The sequence below is a fragment of the Hibiscus syriacus genome, unplaced genomic scaffold (assembly GCF_006381635.1).
Source record: "Hibiscus syriacus cultivar Baekdansim isolate YM2019G1 unplaced genomic scaffold, ASM638163v2 tig00110319_pilon, whole genome shotgun sequence".
NCBI lineage: Eukaryota > Viridiplantae > Streptophyta > Magnoliopsida > Malvales > Malvaceae > Hibiscus > Hibiscus syriacus.
The window spans coordinates 181,068-202,095 of NW_024062678.1; the positions used below are offsets into that span (position 1 = coordinate 181,068).

General features: G+C 34.5%; 2 protein-coding genes and 2 pseudogenes across 5 annotated transcripts; 2 read left to right on the top strand and 2 right to left on the bottom strand.

Annotated features, from left to right (window-relative positions):
• Nucleotides 1–308: 308 nt before the first annotated feature.
• LOC120117105 lies at nucleotides 309–1,707 on the bottom strand (annotated as a pseudogene).
• A 3,636-nt stretch (nucleotides 1,708–5,343) lies between these two features.
• LOC120117126 lies at nucleotides 5,344–6,821 on the top strand (annotated as a pseudogene).
• A 2,993-nt stretch (nucleotides 6,822–9,814) lies between these two features.
• LOC120117256 (calnexin homolog) lies at nucleotides 9,815–12,457 on the top strand. 4 transcript variants are annotated; one of them, XM_039137550.1, is made up of 6 exons: nucleotides 9,815–9,939; nucleotides 10,025–10,094; nucleotides 10,502–11,628; nucleotides 11,715–11,783; nucleotides 11,867–11,980; nucleotides 12,069–12,457. In XM_039137550.1, exons 1-6 carry the CDS (start codon nucleotides 9,862–9,864, stop codon nucleotides 12,195–12,197), a joined length of 1,587 nt encoding a protein of 528 aa, XP_038993481.1. In that variant the 5' UTR covers nucleotides 9,815–9,861; the 3' UTR covers nucleotides 12,198–12,457. The 4 variants fall into 4 exon arrangements, with proteins under 4 accessions (XP_038993481.1, XP_038993482.1, XP_038993479.1 ...); XM_039137551.1 differs by having other exon boundaries at nucleotides 12,072–12,457; XM_039137548.1 differs by having other exon boundaries at nucleotides 9,817–9,939; nucleotides 11,712–11,783.
• Nucleotides 12,458–14,019: 1,562 nt separating this feature from the next.
• LOC120117255 (respiratory burst oxidase homolog protein C-like) lies at nucleotides 14,020–19,610 on the bottom strand. The gene is made up of 12 exons (XM_039137547.1): nucleotides 19,005–19,610; nucleotides 18,767–18,923; nucleotides 18,645–18,693; nucleotides 18,177–18,290; nucleotides 17,658–18,083; nucleotides 17,178–17,564; nucleotides 16,994–17,089; nucleotides 16,790–16,905; nucleotides 16,586–16,688; nucleotides 16,390–16,463; nucleotides 14,377–14,933; nucleotides 14,020–14,275 (listed from the first exon to the last, which is right to left on the bottom strand). Exons 1-12 carry the CDS (start codon nucleotides 19,525–19,527, stop codon nucleotides 14,166–14,168), a joined length of 2,712 nt encoding a protein of 903 aa, XP_038993478.1. The 5' UTR covers nucleotides 19,528–19,610; the 3' UTR covers nucleotides 14,020–14,165.
• Nucleotides 19,611–21,028: the final 1,418 nt, after the last annotated feature.

Consider the following 21,028-nt stretch of genomic DNA (forward strand, 5'->3'; position numbering starts at 1 on the left):
TTTTAAATATAGAAAAATTTGAAAATTTTAGACGGAACAACCACCCCTTCAATCCATCCCTGATCCCACCCGAAGTAATATTAAGAGAGTAGAGATAGGTTGGCAACCCTTGGATTAAGCAGGCAGTGTTATTTCCCCAACCCCAACAAGGAGATGCTTTCCATAAGTTTAAAACTCAAATTTCACTTCCTTTCTTCATGAAAAAAAAAGCACCAAAATGTCTTGAGAAAAAAAGTTTTTATTTTGATTTAGAAGAACAATATATATAGAAGCTTTATTTCATAACAATTTGCTAAGGCACAGATAACAAATGGCAATTCAAGCCACAATTCTTATGCTATAAATCAACTTATGAAAGGTCTATGCCAAACAAAGTCAGGGTTTCTCACATCTCTAGCTTCACTGCAGCAAATCAGCAATGCAGCCACCCTTATTCATATTCTAATATACCATATCGAACAAATACATACATGGATCCTAGTTTGTTCCAAACTAAACAATCTTCAGAATTTGCTATCTCAAAGGCAAACAAAAAGCTACTGATTTCCGGTGATAGGGCTATCGCGGCCCTTCTTGATATCATCCCACCCTCTCACCCATGGCTGGCCAGGGGTTGCTCGGGCCTCGGGGGAAGAATGGTTGTCTAGGATTTTCAAGACCTCTTTCACTGCAGAGAAAACCTATACAACCAAAAATCATATAAGAATACTGGGAAACAAGGGAATACGAGTGCAAACTTTTATGTTTTAGATCACCTCTTACAGGATTAACAGTCACCGCTTCAGGCGGTACCGGTTAACCATTTCCAAAGGTCGGGGTTTTCCTGCAAACGAGAAATAGAAGTCTTAATAAAAATATGGCGAACATTTGGATTCCAATGAGATTCATGACTTGTTGATTTCTTTCCTATATCATCTCGAGAAAATTATTTTTACAGTTTAAAAAGATTTTATGGATAGAAATACATGTTAATCAGTTTTCATAATATGTTCAGCAATATCATCCGTTGGAAGAAAACACATTGCTAGCCTCTCTACTATCTGCTGTCAATTTCCATGGCCAACATCAAAATCATCTCGCTTCAAATTGACAGGATTCAGATATAGTTTTGAACATAAAGGCATGCAAATTCATCTTACAAGCAATAAAAAAATGAACCCTTTAAACAAAAGATGGAGAAGGAAAGAAGAATACCAAATCAAGGACATGAATAAGATCTTTAATTCCATTTTCCTCCATGGAATGGATATGCTGTTCAACCCATTTTCCCAAAACCAAATCCAGCTCCAAAACCCCTCTTTGTTTGCTCCTATACAGCAATCTATAAAAATTCAAAAACAAGGATCCATCAAAAATTCAAAATCCAGTTAAATTTTGATGATCAAAGGCAGAGAAAAAAAATACCCAGAAAGCTAACCTGTTTAAAAGACGCCTTTTGCTTTTATCGTTAGAAAGATCGATGTTCAATGGCTGGGTGTAACTAAAATCGGTGGAATAATATCTTGAAATCCAACCAAACTGTGGCCTGATAAAGAGCAAATTTCTTTATAATGTAATTAATAACTGACAAAAGCAAACAAAGGTGAAACGAGTAAAAGGTTAGTGGATACCAGAAAATGGTGGTTGAACGGCCGGCGATGGTGGAAGTATTAATGATACGGTGGCCGTTACGGAGAGCTATTCTGGTGGTAGCCATTAGCTTTACCACCGATTCTCGAACCTTGAGTAAGTGACGAGAATTAGAAGGTAAAATGAGATAATTAAAAAGGGTAAACAGCATTTTTGGTCCTTTATATTTTTCGTATGTTATATTTTAATCACCATTTTTCGAAAAGTAAAAGTAACGTTTTGATCACTTATGTTATGAGTTTAATATAATTTAATCACTGGACTGTTAACTTTCGTTAATTCAATGATATGAAATATTAAAAAAATAATTTTAAAATTAACTCATAAACTTTTAACAGTTTATTTTTCACCCTCTTCATAAAAATTTAGAATATATTTTTCTCCTAAAATATCTCTATTCTCTAACCCTAACCCTCATCTTTATTATTGTCGCCATCACCTTCAGCCGTGATCACCATCGATCATCAATCGACCCATCTATGTTTTACTAACAGGTTGCGACCACCCCTATGTTTAAATATACAATACGTGAGTAATGCAAGTGCATATATCCCACAAATCATTTGTAGATACTCTCCAAGTTTTTTAGGGTTGTTTTTGCTTATTAAATTATATTTTGTATATAATTGTTCTGAATGTATTTTTTATATTTGTTCTAAATGATACCTTTTATAGTTAATGTAATCTATGTATCTATTTCAAAAAGATCTCACTTTTTACTATTAGCACAATTAAAATGAGAAGAAGAAGAAGAAGAAGAAGAAGAAGAAGAAGAAGAAGAAGAAGAAGAAGAAGAAGAAGAAGAAGAAAGAAGAAGAAGGTGATGCAATTTAAAAGATATTTTTCTTAAAATACTTGTATGATCTATCTTTTTAGTACTTATATTTATATTATATTTACCTTCAATCAATATTATCTTTATATTATGTTAAAAAATATTATCTTTATATTGATATTGTTTTTTTAATCCAATTTCATTATTATTTGTCCTGATTATAGTAGAAATCTTATAGCATTAATTAAGGGCATTGTTAATCAATCACCCTAAGTCAATTCTTAGATATAGAAAAAGTCACAGAGGGGACAAACAGAAAAGAAGAAGGAAATAGTGGGTTATGAGAGGAGGAGGTAGAGGGAAATAATGTTGAAAAAAAGTGTAACACCTTAAATCTGATTCAATTATTAATTGAGTTGATAATATCATATTAGATTATCGAAATAAATACTTATTCACTTTAGAGTTAAGTCAAACATACAATTATTGACACATTCGTTTTTATCAATGTTAAGTTACTAAATTGCTACGCAAAACAAACATAAGGATCATGATATACTTCATGACAATTTGAGACGATAAATACCTATTCAATCATTTCCCCCCACTTTAGTAAGTGGGTAACGAAACCCAAGTGGTATCAAAATTAGTTTCAACATTTTAATCTTTTATGATTGATTTCTCAGAGGGATTATGGTTGCTTAGACCAAGAAAGTTATGGACAATATTAGGTTTGTGATGTCCTTAAATAACGTAGATTGCATGCGTGCTACAGTGATGTATTCAACGAGTTTATAATCTTGGTCGGTAGGTCTGAGTAATCTTTAAAATTTTATCATGATGAGGATAAATCATTACAGTTGTTGGTCTTCAAAGAGGAATTCCTAGTAAGCACGAGTCATTAGCTCACGTAGATTACATCCTTACCTTTTGTACACACTGCCCGTAACTCCTATTAATTGAATGGTCCGATCAAGTGTTCGAATTGCGACGACTGCGTCGTTCACTGCTCGTGGCGTCCCGAGAAGTTCATTAAACCTTATCATTTAGAGGAATGAAAAGTTGTAAAAAGGCTTCTGTAGGTGAACCTACATAATAATTATTGTTGAAACTGTACAGTTCTCCTTTGTGTCACATTAATAAATTAAAAAAATTGATCACATGATCTTCGAAATTTGATCTTAGATGATTAAATTCGCTCTAATAATCTTTTTAAATTTAATCTTAATAATAAGTTTAATTTAATCTCTTTAAAAAAGTAAGATCATAGAGCATTTTCTAAGAATCTATTGAGAAATATTATAGAATTATTCTAAATCTCATTCAGTCTAGAAATTAACTATTGAAATTAAGATTTTTCTATTTTGTTTCAAAAAATAATCTCATCTTTAATTAAGATTTATTTTTTTTATAACAATTAAGATTTATTTTTTAAACATATTTTAAGATTTTAGAATAATTTTAAATTTCAAAATAGTCTAATTAAATTCGAAATGATCAATAACAATTTGATTAGAGCGTTAACATAGGTATTAAGTATTAACTCAATTGTAACATGGAAATAAGACGAAGTTGACAATTCTATTTTGCTTCTAAGAATAGTAGATATCATTTTCATTATTTAATTTCATTTATTAAAATCATCTCGACGTATAAGGAAGTTTCCATGTTTGACCTTAACATGGAACATACGTATGCTTGAATTTGGACCAATTTTTTGTTTGTACTTTATATTAATAACCTGTTTTCGTTGACTTAAAATTTTATAAGTATGAGCATGGACCAACTTACCTCAGTATTTAAAGAAATTATTATTATTTCTAGAGATCACGGGTTCGAGTATTAGCGACTGTAAGGGTGATTAAGCGTTCATTGTCAAATGGTTGAGAGTATTTAGAACAAATAATACTTTGTAATCACCTTTAGCTTAATCAATTTTTTTAAGTATATAATACCTTAAAATTTTATAAATTTGCTCTCTAAAATAAAATCTTACATCTTCCCTAATTGTATGTTAACATATAAAAAGAAGGTAGTGTTAATTTTTTTAGTAGTCCAATTACAAAATAATAAATGTTCAATTTTTTAGAGTAGTGTTTAACTTTAATTCGAATCTATATTATTAAAGATATTATAATTAAAGTTGAACGATTAAAATAAAAAATTACATCAGAATTTTTACTAAAATATAATAACGAAGTATGAATAAATCAAAATTGATTAATGAAAATTATAATTTACCCCAATAAAAAAAAAAACCCCCACCATGTCTAATTCTATGGGATAAACTTAAGTGTAACTTCTCGTCCTCTTACATTTCAACGTGACGCATTCCCACATGGTCGGCAATAATATTATATACATGGATGGACAAGGGACCGATTAATATAATTACCCTTTAAAATTTTTATTTCTTTTTTATATTTTAGATTCTTTTTTAGATATTTTCTATCAATAATCTATTTACCCTCCACTAAAATTTTAAATTTTCACTCATCTCTTAAATTTTATAAATTCACACTCCTCATATAAAATCTTACGTCCGTCCCTAATTATATGTCCAATCGTCGAACTCGAAACAAGAGAGCACCCTTGCTGTGCAAGTTAACTTGGTAGCTACAGCCGACCTTTGAAATCAAAGTTTTACTGTTATTTTTTTTTATTTTTTATTCAACATGAATTTCAAAATAAAAAAATCTTTAGAAATTTTCGTAGCAAAAATATACATTACTATATATATTGTACTGAAACTATTAGAATGCATCACCTCGAACATCAAAAGCCTAATCTTTTTAGAACTTTTAGGTGCGTTGCTTTAGCAGCTCTAATCTTCATCTTTCTTAGATTAATTTCTGAACATATACTGTTTTCATAATTCATATATATATATTTGCTTGATTATATGGTTTGACTCATTATATATGTGAACTGACAGGAAAAATGAAAGGTTTCAATCTTGGATGGTTATTTTTGGTCGCAATTTTGGTGACTTCAAGTTCAGTAGCCTCTCGGAGAGTGAGAACTGGTGTTTTTCTGTCACCTAAGATCGAGCTCGAACCAGGGTTGGCGTCGAATAAATTCTATTTCGATGTCGATTTTCCGAGAGGTCATATTGCCGTGAAAAGCTTCAATGCCGAAGTTGTTGATGAGGCTGGGAATCCTGTTTCACTGTATGATACTTATCTGCATCATTGGATTGTTGTGAGGTTCTTTGTACGCAAAGGTTTGAGAACTCACGACATTTCGGGACTCAATAGTTCGGATTAATTTCCGGTAGAAATGGCGGGATTTGCAGTGATGGAGTTCTCGATCAGTTCTTCGGTCTTGGTTCCGAGACACGAAGAACTGCGACACGTATTCCCGACCCTTACGGAATAGAAATCGGTAATCCTGCTGACATTCCTGCAGGGTTTGATGAGACATGGGCGATTAACGTTCACGCGATCGACACAAGGGGAGTGGAAGACAGGATCGGTTGCAGAGAATGCCGGTGCGATCTTTACAACATTACGAGGGATGAATCTGGAAGACCTTTGAGTCCAAACTACAAGGGGGGCTTATTATGTTGCTACGACGGTGCACGATGTAGGAGGAATGAAGGGTTTAATGGCATCAGAAGGACCCTTTACCTTCGGTACACCGTGACGTGGGTCGACATGGATAGCTCGATCGTGCCAGTTAAAGTTTATACATTCAATATTACCGATATGTGGAGGAGGTCACGAAATTCAAAGGGGATTAATGCAGAGCACGATTGCAGGGTATGTTAATTGTTCATTTGCTGCAATGGTTTTCCCTTTTTTGGAATAAATTTTGCTCCCAACATCACGTCGACGAATATCTATGATGCAGGTTGAATATGACATCGAATCTTGACGATCCACAGAATCGGCTAGATACGGATGCATCGACGATAAAAGGATTAGTCTTGACATGCCATTCAGTGGCTATGTTATTTATGGTGTTGGGCACCAACATGCCAGCGGCTCTGGTTCTGCTCTCTTTAGGAAGGTATTGAAATATTTCTTTATACATAACTTATACATATATAGTCAAGCAACTGCAGTCAAATCGACATGATTTCGAGTCGATCGGGTCAGGTTTTTGCAGTCGGATAAAATTTAACATGTTTAGGTAATGTAATATTTTCTTCTAATGTCGAGATGTGCCTGTTTTTGAATGACAATATCAGAATGGAAAGCCTTTGTGCTCTTCGGTACCGAGATACGGGACCGGGGAGGAAGCCGGGAATGAAGTCGGGTATGTCGTAGGAATGTCGACCTGCTACCCGAAACCAGGAAGTGTGAAGATATCTAAAGGAGAGACTCTAATTCTAGAGTCAAAGTACAATAGTATCCAACAACATACTGGAGTTATGGGGCTATTCTACCTCTTGGTTGCCGAGAAATTGGCTTAGTCACCGGAGAAGATGGCATTGAAGCAATTGTGCTGTGTGTTTTTATTCTAATTTAGGTGATGTAGTTTCCACTGTTAGCTTTATTTTGTGGCATTCTCGTCCCTTTGTTTCCTATTATTATCATTTGGTGTTGTCTATGATACAATAATTATTTTAGTTTTAATTAAGATACAATTTCAAAAAAAAATCCTAATGCATGATTAAATAATTATTTTAATCTTTATTTTTTAAAACATTTTATCCCTTCAACATTTGGATTAAAACCGTTAGTTGACAAACAATTAACGCATCAAAATATGAGGTTTTTATCCTAAAATGAAACGTAAAAAGTAAAATTGATCTATAAAAAAGAATAATAGTCAAAGTGATTATTCAATCAAACATTATTAGTTTTTTGCCCTAAAATAAAAAATTGAGCCAAAATACTAAAAAAATTAATTAGTTTAATAAACTTTAAAGACTAATTTTAATATTACACCTTTAATATTAAATAATGGGAGGTTTTGCATATTCTTCTATACTAGCAGTATTTTTTTTATATAACATCTAATAGTATTAAGGGTAAATATTTAATATTTTTGATGATATTTTTGGTCTTGAACTTTTCAACAATAAAATTATTTTAGATTTTAATTTTTTTTCGCATCTTTTAATTTTTGAATTTGTGTTTTTTACTTAATTGAACTAACTGAAGAAAAAATAACAAATTTGTTATGTTGATGTTAGATATTTTGTAATTTTTTTTTGTCTTTTTTTTTATTTTTATATTATTGTTTTTAAATTTTATATTTTTATCAATTTCAATAAATTTATGTATAATTTTTAATATGATTATATATATATTTTATTTTTTTATGAAAAAAATAAAATAATTTATTTAAACGTTGACAAAAAGTCAATAAGTGATGTTAATTTATCAAACATGTTACTTTTTTTATCAGTTGGTTTAATTTGATAAAAATAAATATTTGATGGTCAAAAGAAACAATTTAATAATTATTTTGTAATAATTTGATAAAATTAATTACCGTTTTATAATAATTCATTAAAATTTAATGATCATTTAAAAAATTTAATAACGTCTCGACACTATCCTTACGTCGTGTGACACTTAAGTGAGACAATTGTTTAGATAAGTTAGCATTTTTCTCAATGATCTGTGCCTCAGACTAATCAGTCATAAAGTCATACCATACTTGACAAGAGTTATTCTCTCGGTTCATTAGTCAATCTCATATTAACCTGCCCAAATAGACAAATTATGTATTAATCCATAAGTCAAAATAAAATCCTAAAGCCACAAGTACTCTTGAAAGGAGATATCGCGGGACATAACGAATGTTAAAGTGCAACCTCACTCCTCAACTAAGAGCGAAATATAAGACCTACGAGCCTAAAATTGTACCTTAAGTATATTTATTAAAGAGACGTTGTATTATTCACTTGGACCCAATGTCTGCACACCTAGACCCCTCATGAGTTTGGGAGAAGGTCCTTATATAATAGTAGCTCAAAGTGAGGAGATGGTGGAGACACAATACTAAATCAATTTATCCTTAAAAAACTAAAGAAACTTATGTCCCAAATGAGACCATTAACTTGATAGGTTTTTCATCGCCATTCTTTAAGCTTATTTTTTACTTACGGTCGTATATATTAGGTCTACCATCGAATTATGATCATAGACAAATAATTTTTATAATAAATATTATTAAAAATAAATATTGTAAAATGAGATTTAATCAGTTTTTTTGAAATAGAAGCAGTTGACTTTATTAATAAATAGAAGATATCCAAAATTACAATAAATGTTTACAGTTAAAAATCATAAACTAAATATATAATTTGGATATTCTCCTATAATCATATAATGACCGCACAAGTAAAAGGAAAAGGAAAAGGCAAAAACTCTATAAAAAAAAACTCGAACAAAAGTAGATACTGTTACAACAAACGAATCACAACATGAGATTAAACTTTTAAAAAATTATAGACAAAACACAAATTAGAGTCAAACATCGTAAGATAACTATCTACGATCGCATCTTACGTATCCAAATCCAATTTGAGAGTCTAAAGCAGAGAATATCAACGGGATAACAAATTAACGTCATTTTGATCAGTTATAACATCATCAAATCCAACTCTAAAAATACAATGAACGGTCGAAAAAATATAAAACATGTCAAAAGACAAGGCAACCGTTATAAAAATAGAGAAAATTATATCATAAAGATAATTATTAAAAATAAAGAAAAATAACAATTCGAGATGAATCAAGAAATACAGACGATAGTGCCGTCATCTGTAAACGGAAAAAAAAGGTAAACGAAAAATGAGAAAACAAAGGCAAAGGCAAGCGGAGGGTAGAGAAAATGAAAAGCAAGCGTTAGGGTTTTCAAAACTATCAAAAAGCTGTATTGTTCTGAAATTCAGTCCTCTTAGCCTTTCACCTTGTGCCAAACACGAGAATTTAATCGTTATAATTTAGTATAGTTTGATCTTTAAATTATTATTTAATATTACAATTTAATCTATATTACTAATACCGTTAAAATATTTCTTTGATAAGTCGATGCAAGAATATTTATAAAATTTGAAACTCAAAATCCATCACGTATTCAAACTAACAGTTGAATAAGTGATCAAAATTTATTTTTTTTGAATTTAGTGAGTATAAATGTACTAATATGAAAGGTAAGCAACTATTCCATTATTTTACCCTAAAAATTTAAAACTACCACAAACGTATCCTCGAGTATAGGGACTAAAAACATAATGTTAACAGAACTTTTCAAAAAGTAAGTCTAGAAATAATATACTAGTACCTACTGTCTATAAGCGACGTTCGTGTCATTCGTTGACGTGGCAGAAAACCATTGGCTAATTTTACGTGGCGCGTAATTTCATTGGGCAAAATAAGTCGACGCCAGTCTCACGAAGATCTATAAAATTAACACAAACACTGTGGAGACATCTATGTAGATTTAGATTCAGATTCAAAAACAAAAGGGGAAAAACCTTCGATCATTAGTTGAAGATGATGGGGCGTTTCGCTCTTCTCCTTTTCCTGACTTTCGCTTCATTTCAGAGCCTCTTCGCAGCTGATGATGATACGGTAAATTTAGTTATACATTTAAACCCTAGATTTTCTTAAGAATGTTTGAATCTGTGGAAATTTCAAGTGATCGGGTTTGTTTTAGGTCTTTTATGAATCATTTGACGAGCCGTTTGATGGGCGATGGATCGTCTCTGATAAAGATGATTATAAAGGTGAGATTGCTTTTTCTTAATATTGATTTTGTTTTTCTATTTATAGATCGCTTCTGTTGAATGTTATTCATAGCGTCTGCTTTCTTTATGCTGCTTTGAGATGTTTCTAAGTGTTGATTAGTTGTGGAGCTTATTTGAAATTTCGCGTTCATTTAGAACTAGAAGTAGAAATTGAACAAGCAAGATATGTGTAGAGCTTGATCTTTGGGAAGAGTTGGATTAGTGATAAGATATTTAATGATGTTCATTCATGTACAATACGCCATTTCTTTGATCCGAAGCTGATATTATTTGTTAGATAATGATGTTTAACTTTAATATGATATGATGCACATTGGCCTGTTAGATGTTTCAGGCAGTTGAAGGGTATAGATTAATGGTGTTTCGGGGTTTTTTTTTTGTTTCAGGTGTATGGAAGCATTCAAAGAGCGAAGGGCATGATGATTATGGGCTTCTTGTGAGTGAGAAGGCTCGTAAGTATGCTATAGTGAATGAGCTCGATAAGCCTGTGATTCTCAAGGATGGAAGCACTGTTCTTCAGTTCGAGACTCGCCTCCAGAACGGGCTTGAATGTGGTGGTGCATATTTGAAATACCTTCGTCCTCAAGAGGCTGGATGGATGTCTAAGGAATTTGACAATGAATCCCCTTATTCCATAATGTTTGGACCTGACAAATGTGGGGGCACAAACAAGGTGCACTTCATCTTGAAGCACAAGAATCCTAAAAGCGGGGAATACATTGAACATCATCTTAAATATCCGCCCTCTGTTCCGTCCGACAAGCTTACTCATGTCTACACTGCTATCTTGAAGCCTGACAATGATGTTAAATTTCTGATTGACGGTGAGGAGAAGAAGAAGGCAAACTTCCTCTCAGCTGATGATTTCGAGCCTCCACTTATCCCTGCTAAGACAATTCCCGATCCAGATGATAAGAAACCCGAGGATTGGGATGAGAGAGCCAAATTTACTGATCCCAATGCTGTAAAGCCAGATGATTGGGATGAGGATGCACCCATGGAAATTGAAGATGAGGATGCTGTGAAACCAGAAGGATGGTTAGATGATGAGCCTGAGGAGATAGATGATCCCGAGGCAACCAAGCCGGAAGATTGGGATGATGAAGAAGATGGTGAATGGGAAGCCCCCAAAATTGATAACCCAAAGTGTGAGGCAGCCCCCGGTTGTGGTGAATGGAAGAGGCCAATGAAGATGAATCCGGCTTACAAGGGAAAATGGTCTGCTCCTCTCATTGATAACCCCAATTACAAGGGTATTTGGAAGCCTCGGGAGATTCCAAACCCAGACTACTTTGAGCTTGACAAGCCTGACTTTGAGCCTATTGCTGCTATTGGTATTGAGATCTGGACAATGCAAGATGGCATATTGTTTGACAATATTTTGATAGCCAAAAGCGAAAAGGTTGCCGAGTCATACAGGGAGACCGCATGGAAACCCAAGTTTGAGGTTGAGAAAGAAAAGCAGAAGGTTGAGGAAGAAGCCACTGATCCAGATGGACTTTCAGGGTTCCAGGTAATGCATTGGCAAGGTTACTTTGTTATTGTTGGTCTTCTAAATCTTATCTGTATAGCTTAAAGTTGGTTGTTTCTCTCCTGCAGAAGGTCTTTGATGTCTTATACAAGGTTGCTGATATTCCTTTCTTGAGTGAATACAAGCTTCAAATCCTTGTAAGTTGCCATAAATATGCTCTTTCGTATGCGAATTAGTATTCACTAGTTAGTTTTATCTGATATTGTCATCTTCCTTTTAGGATCTCATTGAAAAGGCAGAGACACAACCAAATATCACCATTGGTTCCATTGTCTCTATTGTGGTGATCATCCTCACAGTTTTCTTCAAGCTCATTTTCGGTGGCAAAAAGAAAGTAAGATTTTTGAAGCAATCTTGTTGTCTATATGATATGTTCCATTCTTCTATAGCATTTGGTCTTACTCCAGTGATGAATCTCTTAGCAGCCAAGAGTGGAGAAGAAACCAGAGGCCACGGAGGCATCAAACAACGAATCCACCAGCGGAGAAAAGGCTGAAGAGGAAGAGAGAGAAGAAAATGCCGCTGCTCCTCGCAGGAGACGCGAAACTTGAGAGAAAAGGGTCGTGAAAAGAGGTGAACGGAGATGATCTGCTTTCATTTTGGGACAAAATTTTGTTCTTTAGAAGTGGTGGTTTTAATAGATGAAACATTCTTGGTACTTGGGTGATTTTTTAGTTTACGTCTGGATATTTTTAGAAGATTGTATGAATTGAAGAGTGCAACCGAGACAGTTTTCATGTTTGTTATTTTTATCTTGGATCTAAAGCATCCCCAATCCTTTGGGGGCAAATGAATGCTAGAACTTGTAGAATTTTGTTATATTTAGTCAAAGACATGGGCTGACTGGGTGAACATACTCTTGGCCATTGCATAAGACCCTAGTGTTCTACAACTACACTCAAATTACTAGTCTAAGATTTTCTTTTTTGGTTAAGTGTGAATTTTATTATTTTTACACCCAAAATTCAATGTAATACTATCCTATTTTCATGTACCAATAATGAGGAAAGCTGAGACACTTGGTGGATCGACGTTTTGATCAAAGTTTTAAGGGTGTAATTGCACAGAATTACAGACCAGGCACTGCACCACAAGATAACATTTGCTATTATCCATTGGAATCCTCCGAGTTACAATTCTTTCATTGGTTCAACTGCAAGTTCCAATGATAGTGAGCTACACAAACTCTTGATACTGCTCCAGGAAACTCATTAATTAATGGTAAAAGCTCCTGTAGCAGACGAGCACAAAATGGTATCTTGTTGGTGGATCAACTCACCATGTGACTTGAGATCAAGGGGATTAAATACGAGTTAACCCTACACAGGGAAGGGTAAGGTGGTAATAGGTGATGCCACTCATTTTTTTATACTCACATAGAAGTCTTCGGTGGTTACCCACAGAAACAATGCAACCAGTCGTGAATGATGCCTTACTTGAATAGAGAACAACAGATGTACCATCAGTTATAGATGAGCAAGTGCCTACAACACCATTAGCAGCATTGACAATGACCATACATAGTAACATTATTGGCAACCCCAATTGCCTTGCCTCCTAAACTTAGCAAATTTGATGATGAAGATTTGAAGAATATACATCACTATTGCAACATTGTAGGTGCTCTTCAATATATTTTTCGTACGAGACATGGTGTTGCTTATGCAATTAACAAAGCAGCCCAGTGCACGGAACAGCCTGACGATGTACAATGAGTTGTTGTGAAAAGAATCTTGAGCTATCAAAAGAGGACAATTGATCATGGACTCTGGTACTCTCCTAAATAAAAAACAAGTATCTCTCACTTCTTTTTCAGATGCAAACTAGGGCAATAACCTTAGCGGTCGAATATTTATGCCAGGTTATTGTGTATATCCCGGGTCACATTTTTGGTGTTGGAGTTTGAGAAAAAAACAATATATTTCGAGATCAACAATTGAAGCTGAATACAGAAGCCTTGTTGAAATTATGTGGGTCAAAGAACTCTTATATAATATGGGATATGCACTTGATGAGATTCTCAAGACTCGGTGTGACACCACCAGTGCAATAGCTATGACTGCCAACCCAGTTTTACATGTTAAAACTAAGCATGTTGATCTTGATTTGCATTTCGTTTAAGAGAGGATTATGCAACAAATTCTCCAAGACAACTATGTACCAGGTCATTATTAAGTAGCGGATGTTCTTACAGAGGCCTTACATGTTCAGCAATTTGAAATTTATTGGAGACAGTAATGTGTTGCTGATGTTAAAGAAGTTATAAAGTGGAAGAAATAGGTGAATGTCAATATTTTATGTAATTTTGCATATAGAAGAAACCATATATTACCCCACCAAACAAGAAGCATTTCATTAATAATTAAGAAAGATGGGTCAACATGTAGGCCAATAAAAGGGGGCAAAGACATTTAAACAGTTGAGGTAGATTCAGCAGTAGATGGAACCGTCTCCAAGTGAACTTAAGGCTCTTCTTTTCCCCTTACCTAAAGCTTCTTCTCCTTTATCCGAAATGCGGATTAAAAATTCTCTTTATGGAAATCAAACTTAGTGGACGTCTTATGCGAGAAATCCAAAGCTAGTTGTCGTAGTTCCTTCGTCAGCGCCGGTGCTCCACAATAAAACACCCCTGCCAAAGCACAATGCCATTTAATATCAATTCTATTTCATTTTCATACATATGCAAAGTTGAATCAAACCAGTAAAAGGGGTAGTTTTGAAAGTACGTACCAACACGAGCATTGTTATGATTAACAGCAATTTGCTTGTAAACCCTGCGCCAATCAGGCTTAGCGAAGTGGGATTTCACTCTTGTACCGGAAACTACATCAACGCCATTTTTAGCATGATTGAGAGACTGAAGCATGGTGATTAAAGCCGAACGAGCGTCACCTTCTTCGTAAACACTGGTGCAGTAATTATGGAGTTCTATGACATGGTTATGGTCCATTTCAGCTACTTCATTCATTATTCCTTTGAACCAATCAAAGGATCCTTGTTCCCTCGTCACCCAATAAAAGTATGCCCTCCTTGTCTTGAAGTTTTCTACCCTCCTTTTGGAATTTGATGAGCTGCTTTTACTAATGGCTGCCCCATTTCCATTCTCTAAACCACTCATCTCTTCTCCTTTTTCTTCTTCCTTGGTTTTCATGTTGTTTACTATGTCCTTGACAATGCTGATCATCGGGGTTGCTCCAATCCCCAGTCCGATTAGCAAAACCACTTCATATTTCTTGGAGTCTTGTGCCGGCGCTCCATATGGTCCGTCGATTAGAACTCTTGGGAAACTGTTGGAGTCACCAATTGGATCAAAGAACATCATATTGTTAGGACATCGTTAGTCATATGAAATGAAAGTGAAAAGAATAGGGTAAAGTACATAAATGGTCCATTGACTATAGGTTGTTGTTTTCTCGAGTCTCTCAGCAATTAAAAGTTACAAAATGGTCCTTCGAATATAGTGTATTACTCGGTTGAGTCTCTCGACCATTAAAAGTTACAAAATAGTCACTCAACTGTTCATATGTTTCAAACACGTTCTTTGTAGTTAAAAAATTGACAGCTGTCTAAATTGGACGTTAAATTGTTGTCTGAGATATGATAAAATTTGATCCCAGAATCGTTTCAATTGTATAGTCGTTTGAGATTACGAAATCAGATTTTGTCATATCTCAGTCAGCAGTTTAACGTCCAATTTAGACGGCTGTCAATTTTTTAACGAAAAATAACGTGTTTGAAACATATGAACAATTGAATGACTATTTTGTAACTTTTAATAGTTGAGGATTCAACAAAATATCCCCTTTAGTGAATGAACCATTTTATAACTTTTAATAATCGAAATACTTAACAAAATAATACCCTATAATTTAGATACCATTCACGTACGTTACTCAAAATGATATTATATAATTTATGCTGGAATCTACGACCAAACATATACATGGAAAATACATTTAGCTTTCTTTTATGGTTGGGTTAAACATGTCCAATATGATCCAAACTTGCAAACTTAGTCTGATTAACTTAATCCAAACTCAATCCATCTCGATTTGATCATAAAAAAGTTAACTACTTGTATCGGTCAAACTGAACTCGAAATTGACCCAAACCCAAAATGGACTGAACCTGGAATTATACAAACCCGAAATGAACCAGATACAAAGGAACTCTCGTAAAATATAGTCATAAAATGAACCAAATACAAAGAAACACTCATAATTTATTACTTTTGAAATTTCAATAGAAAAAACGAAAATTTACTCTAACACCTATAATAATGTGTATAATTTACCTTTTCTATATATATATACATATACATATATATATATATATATATATATATATATATATATATATATATATATGATTCACTTGCTCTCCTTCAGCCATTCAAGCTTTAAAGTTTCATATATATACAAAGAATCATCACTAATATAACCATTCATAAACTTAACTCGAATTGAATTTTTTTAAATTCGAGTTGAGTTATAAAATAGAACTTGAATAACTCAAAATTTTTAGCAATTAGTGAATTAATTTTCAAGTTCGAATCTAGTCCCTCAACTCTGTGTTATATATGTATATCACATATGAAAAAATATATACCTATATCGTATATGGTTATAGAAAATCATGGGATATAAAGATTGATACCTTCCAAAATCATGTTTTTGTTGCTTCAAAAAGGAGAAAAAAGAAAGAAGGAAAGAGGTGATTAAGTTAGTCATGAGTTTGGCTTACTTAGGGTTGTCAGATCCTTGCAAGTAGTCGGCTCTAAGGAGGCCACTCTTCCCATTAGTAGGTTGCTGACACACCTGGAAGAACAAGTTAAACATAAATCTTAGCAGCCTTAAACAACATTTCCAACACTAAAACTCGGGTTTAGCTTAATTGGTCCGTGCTGCACGTCAAAGATTATGATGGAGGGGTAACTTACCTCTGAAAATACAGTCCTCAGTTGTCGTGTCCAGTCACCGAGAGTCCTTATATGAACACTAAGATATTCGTCACCAGGGGCCGAAGTAATCGAAAATGGATGCCTGTTTCCATGTAAACAAATCATCGTCATGTTAAAACAAAGTTAGCAGGAAAAACAAATTGCAGGCTATGTCTGAGCCATATAACGTAGGCAAAGGCATACCATTCGAAAGGAGACACCGCAGAGCAATTGACAAACATGTATTGTCCACTCTTATATCGAAATCCATGAGGCTTTGACATGTGAAGTGTTAGTACATTTCCAGGATAAACAGCAACCTGTACTTTTCAATGGCAGAAATTAGAAACCCTGATGAGCTTTATTATACATTGCATTGGATTGTGTATAGTGTAAAATATTGCTTACCTTTTGTATTGTAACAGCCTTGATGCTTGATCTAAGCAGCCTTGTCAATCTTTCACATAAATAAAGGAGAACTGGAACAGCCAAGTACATCCAAGTCTGTCACATCCAAAACAAATTAAGTTGAAAAGAGATGGTTTTTACAGTATTGAGTTTATTGTAAGACGAGTTTGTGGCCATTGCTTACAATTTTCTTGAAAGTTTTCTCGGTCAGGAAGAGCTTAATTCCATGGACAATGAGAAGAGTGTAAACAATGACAAATAGATGGTGAGAATACCAGAAGGCATTGAAGCCAGTGAGCTTCTCGAGAGGCTCGGGAAGGTTCTTCATCTTACCCCGCCTGAACCATGGTGTGGCTAGTGTGAAAGCTATGGCCATTAACACCACCATTACAATCCCAGTTACTCCTTCTACGTGCCTAACAAAATGCCAGTAACTGTGGGGTTGTTCTCCAAAATATTTTATCATTGGTTTATATTCATCAGGTGTGGCATTAAGCAGGAGAGGGAAATCACATGCCAAATGAGCAATTCCATGTATGCCAACCCCAATCGAAATCGCAACTGCTATAACCTGTACTAAAAAAGTAATCAAATAAAACCCCATTGATTCATCTGGTAATTCCAACATATATGCAATAATCCCTATGTTAAATGTCTATGTTACCTTGTGGAAGTTGAGATTGTCGTCAAAGGGAACTACAACACCTAGTTTCGTCTTGTTCCTTAACCAGGTGATGGTGTTTCGACAGACTGGTAGCAGAATCAGAGCCATATTCAATTTAAGTGTCTCGGCTGCACCTTTGGCAAAGCAAACACAATGCCGCAACACATCAAACACCTCTTTTCGCCTTCGATATTCGACATACTTGTATGCAAATAGGCCGCACATAGCGCTAATCCATAGAGCCATCACCCAAACTCTTTGCCAGTTATCTACCAAGAAATACTTGGTGTCCCTATAGAATCTCCTCACTGGGTTATGGTCATGTGTAGGCCTAAGCTTCTGGCTTATCATTTGGCTCAGATTTTGGCTTTCTCCTCTTATGGCTTGGGTTGGAGCTTGTAGGAGAAGCATTTCCAGGTTGTCTATCTGGTTTGAAGTTCAAGAATTTGGGTCATGGAATTGATGCCAAAAGATTAAAAGAACAAACCTAAAATAATAGTAAAGTTACTTGAATTTTACCATTATGTATCCTAGATTATCAGGGTCTAATTCTTCCATAATCAAAGCAGCATATTCCTCAGCTTGTTTCTGGATATTTGAGAGTTTGTTTGCAGAGGCACTCAGGCTGATAATCTGCAAAAATAGATCAACATTTAGATGTAATTACTCTTAAGGAACATATCATATAGTCAACTTCTTGGTTATATGTATCAATAGTTTCATTAAACATAATTCTGTCTACATTTTGCTTGAAGTATCGGGGAAAAAAATAGCTAAAATGAACATAAACTTGTGGAACACATACCCATATCCGAAACTCACATCTAAGTCCATGTAACATAGACTGCAATCACTCTATGGAACATATCATATAGCCAACTTCTTGGTTTACATATCAATATCTGATTCTACCTAAAGACATATCTGACTCCTACAAATAAGACTGACTGACTTACATGAGCTATAATTAGCATGCCATGGCATTACCTCTTTGACTTCTTCTTCAGTTATTCTTCCATCTGCATCTTTATCCACCCTGGCATTCGAGGTAATCGGATCAAATTTTCAAGTTAGGATCAAAATAAGTTCGAAAAAAGTTGGGAATTTACATGTCAAAGAAAGTTTGAAGCCTGGCATCGAAGCTTTGATTGGAGATCTGATCCCAAAACTCTTTGAGGTGAGCCTTATCAATGGAATCACCATGAAAGTTTCGGTTTCGAGCAAGTGCATCAAACAACAGCCCTGCAAATTCCTTGGACTCCATTCCTGCCATTAAACACATCGATTCACAAACATCCTCAACTGAAATGAAAATTCACAAATTCATTGCTCGTTTCAAAAACATACCTATGCATTCTCCAAACCTCCCACGAGGCAAAGATCCATTGTTCGAACCGGTAATCTCATCGAACCGCTTCTCAACAGCTGCCCATCCATGTCCGCCATCAGTCTTGCTTATGAACTTGAGCCCTTTCAAGGCATGAGCCGCCCCGGACTTAGCCCGGTCGAACGGGACCGGCTTTTTAGAAAAAGATGTTAAGCGCTTCAACTCATGACTCACTTGCCTAATCTTGGCCGAAGCATTCCTCGCCATCAATGTTCCCAATGTGGTTCTCTTCTCAAGACCTTTGGCAATCAAACTTAGCTCCGGGTCTTCTTCCAAATCACCTCCATTTGCAGCCTTTAAACTGTGAACCGCCACTGAGTCATCGGAAACATCGAGGGTAAGCTCAACGTAACCATCGTCTTTGGATGAGCTCGGTTCCGGGACGTTGAACCGAGCACTTTTCCTGGCTACCCTCTTATTCAAAGGTCCACTCAATGGACCGCTATGGGGAACTTTATCAGCCCGTGAATCCTCTGTACTCATCGTCTTCAAGCCGTTTTTGAATCCCACTATATAAATGGTGATTCCTTAGCACTTAACAATGCCAACAGATTGAAAACCCCGAAGAAAATAAAGCTTTGGTTTTTCTCTGCAAATTTTAAGAGAATTTCAAGTAAAATGTTCAACGAGGTTGAGAAATGAAGATTGGATCTATGGGGTCATCATCATTCAACCATGGAGAATGGAGTATTTATTTAAAAACTTGTTTTTTAACAAAATTATTGAGGGAGCTGATTCGAAGTTTCCCATTCCAGCTTTTGTTTCACGTGCGTCATATTGTCAACTTTTTGTTATGGGTTAAAGTCGAGGCTTATTAGTAAAATTGGTCCACAATCTTTTTAAAAAATCAATCAAGTTTATCATCTTTTACTAATTATTTTTAATGTCTAGGTTGTTCTACCTAGTGTTGCACCATTAGAGACTTTGATCAAGAGACTCCAAAGGTACAAGATAATTGAATTCTATGAAACAAATGATGTCAATTTCATGTTACTTCGAAGGATAATTTAGAGTCTGCTATTATATTGTTAAAGGGCGACGCACTTAACCGATGGAAAACGATTGAGATGGTTGCTCAATCAGGATAGAGCGCGTAAGATCACTTCATAAAAGAATTTAACAAAAAAATTGATAGAAAACGATTTAAGATTACACAATTCATGTAATTGACTAGGATAAACAAGATTATATTCGAGTTGAAGCGAGATTTCCTTTGATTGAGCACATATGCCTGAAAGTTGGTATCTTCATAAGCTCAGTAGTGGCAAAAGTTTTTGAAGGAATTGTGGCATGACATACACCTTCAACTGACAGATGCCCACCTAAAACATTTTGAAGATATTAGTTATAAGCGAGAAGAATAATTATCTCTCCAACGTTGATTCGGTGGCTGCGACTCGGAGATTGATAAGTCAAAGTTGAAAAATATTTTTAGCTCAAGCAGTGGACTCAAGTGCTTCAAACCCAATGTTAGATAATCTTTTAGAATTTGAGAAATGATATCCATCACTTCTTATAATATGATACCAACATAATTAAAAAAAGTTGAAGACTGAACTCTACAATGTCACCAAATTTGAATCTAGCCTTAAATATTTGCTTGGGAAGCAAAGTCACCAAATTGGTGGAAAACTAGCCCCCGTCGAAACCGACTTGATGTATTGGTAGAGAACGAATCAAGCAACCTCAATAGTTAAAGGGATATTTATTATTTTTTAAAGATTCTTGGTTCTAGCATGATGCCTATATGAATGTTTGAGTATTGTTTTCTAATGATTTATGACCTTTTATTTTATTTATTTCGTTCTTTAATTTCTAGGTTGGCCAAAAATGATTAGTGGCATGGGTGATGATTATTCTAGTAAGAGTAGCCATGGAAATTTAAGTTTTTGATTTAAAAAAAATTAAATTTAGTTAATAATAAAGGCCAAAAATTAAATAAAAGATTTATAACATTTTATTTCTTTCTTCAAAAAAATTGATA

What these genes read in the sequence shown, in the direction of transcription:
- LOC120117256 (XM_039137548.1), top strand. Translation starts at nt 9,862, where the DNA reads ATGATGGGGCGTTTCGCTCTTCTCCTTTTCCTGACTTTCGCTTCATTT. An exon ending in TGATAAAGATGATTATAAAG is followed by an intron (nt 10,095 to 10,501) that starts GTGAGATTGCTT and finishes TTTTTGTTTCAG; the next exon opens with GTGTATGGAAGCATTCAAAG. An exon ending in TTTTCGGTGGCAAAAAGAAA is followed by an intron (nt 11,981 to 12,068) that starts GTAAGATTTTTG and finishes TGAATCTCTTAG; the next exon opens with CAGCCAAGAGTGGAGAAGAA.
- LOC120117255 (XM_039137547.1), bottom strand. Translation starts at nt 19,527, where the DNA reads ATGAGTACAGAGGATTCACGGGCTGATAAAGTTCCCCATAGCGGTCCA. An exon ending in CTGAAGAAGAAGTCAAAGAG is followed by an intron (nt 18,291 to 18,644) that starts GTAATGCCATGG and finishes CTATTTTTGCAG; the next exon opens with ATTATCAGCCTGAGTGCCTC. An exon ending in TGAGGACTGTATTTTCAGAG is followed by an intron (nt 16,464 to 16,585) that starts GTAAGTTACCCC and finishes TTGTTCTTCCAG; the next exon opens with GTGTGTCAGCAACCTACTAA.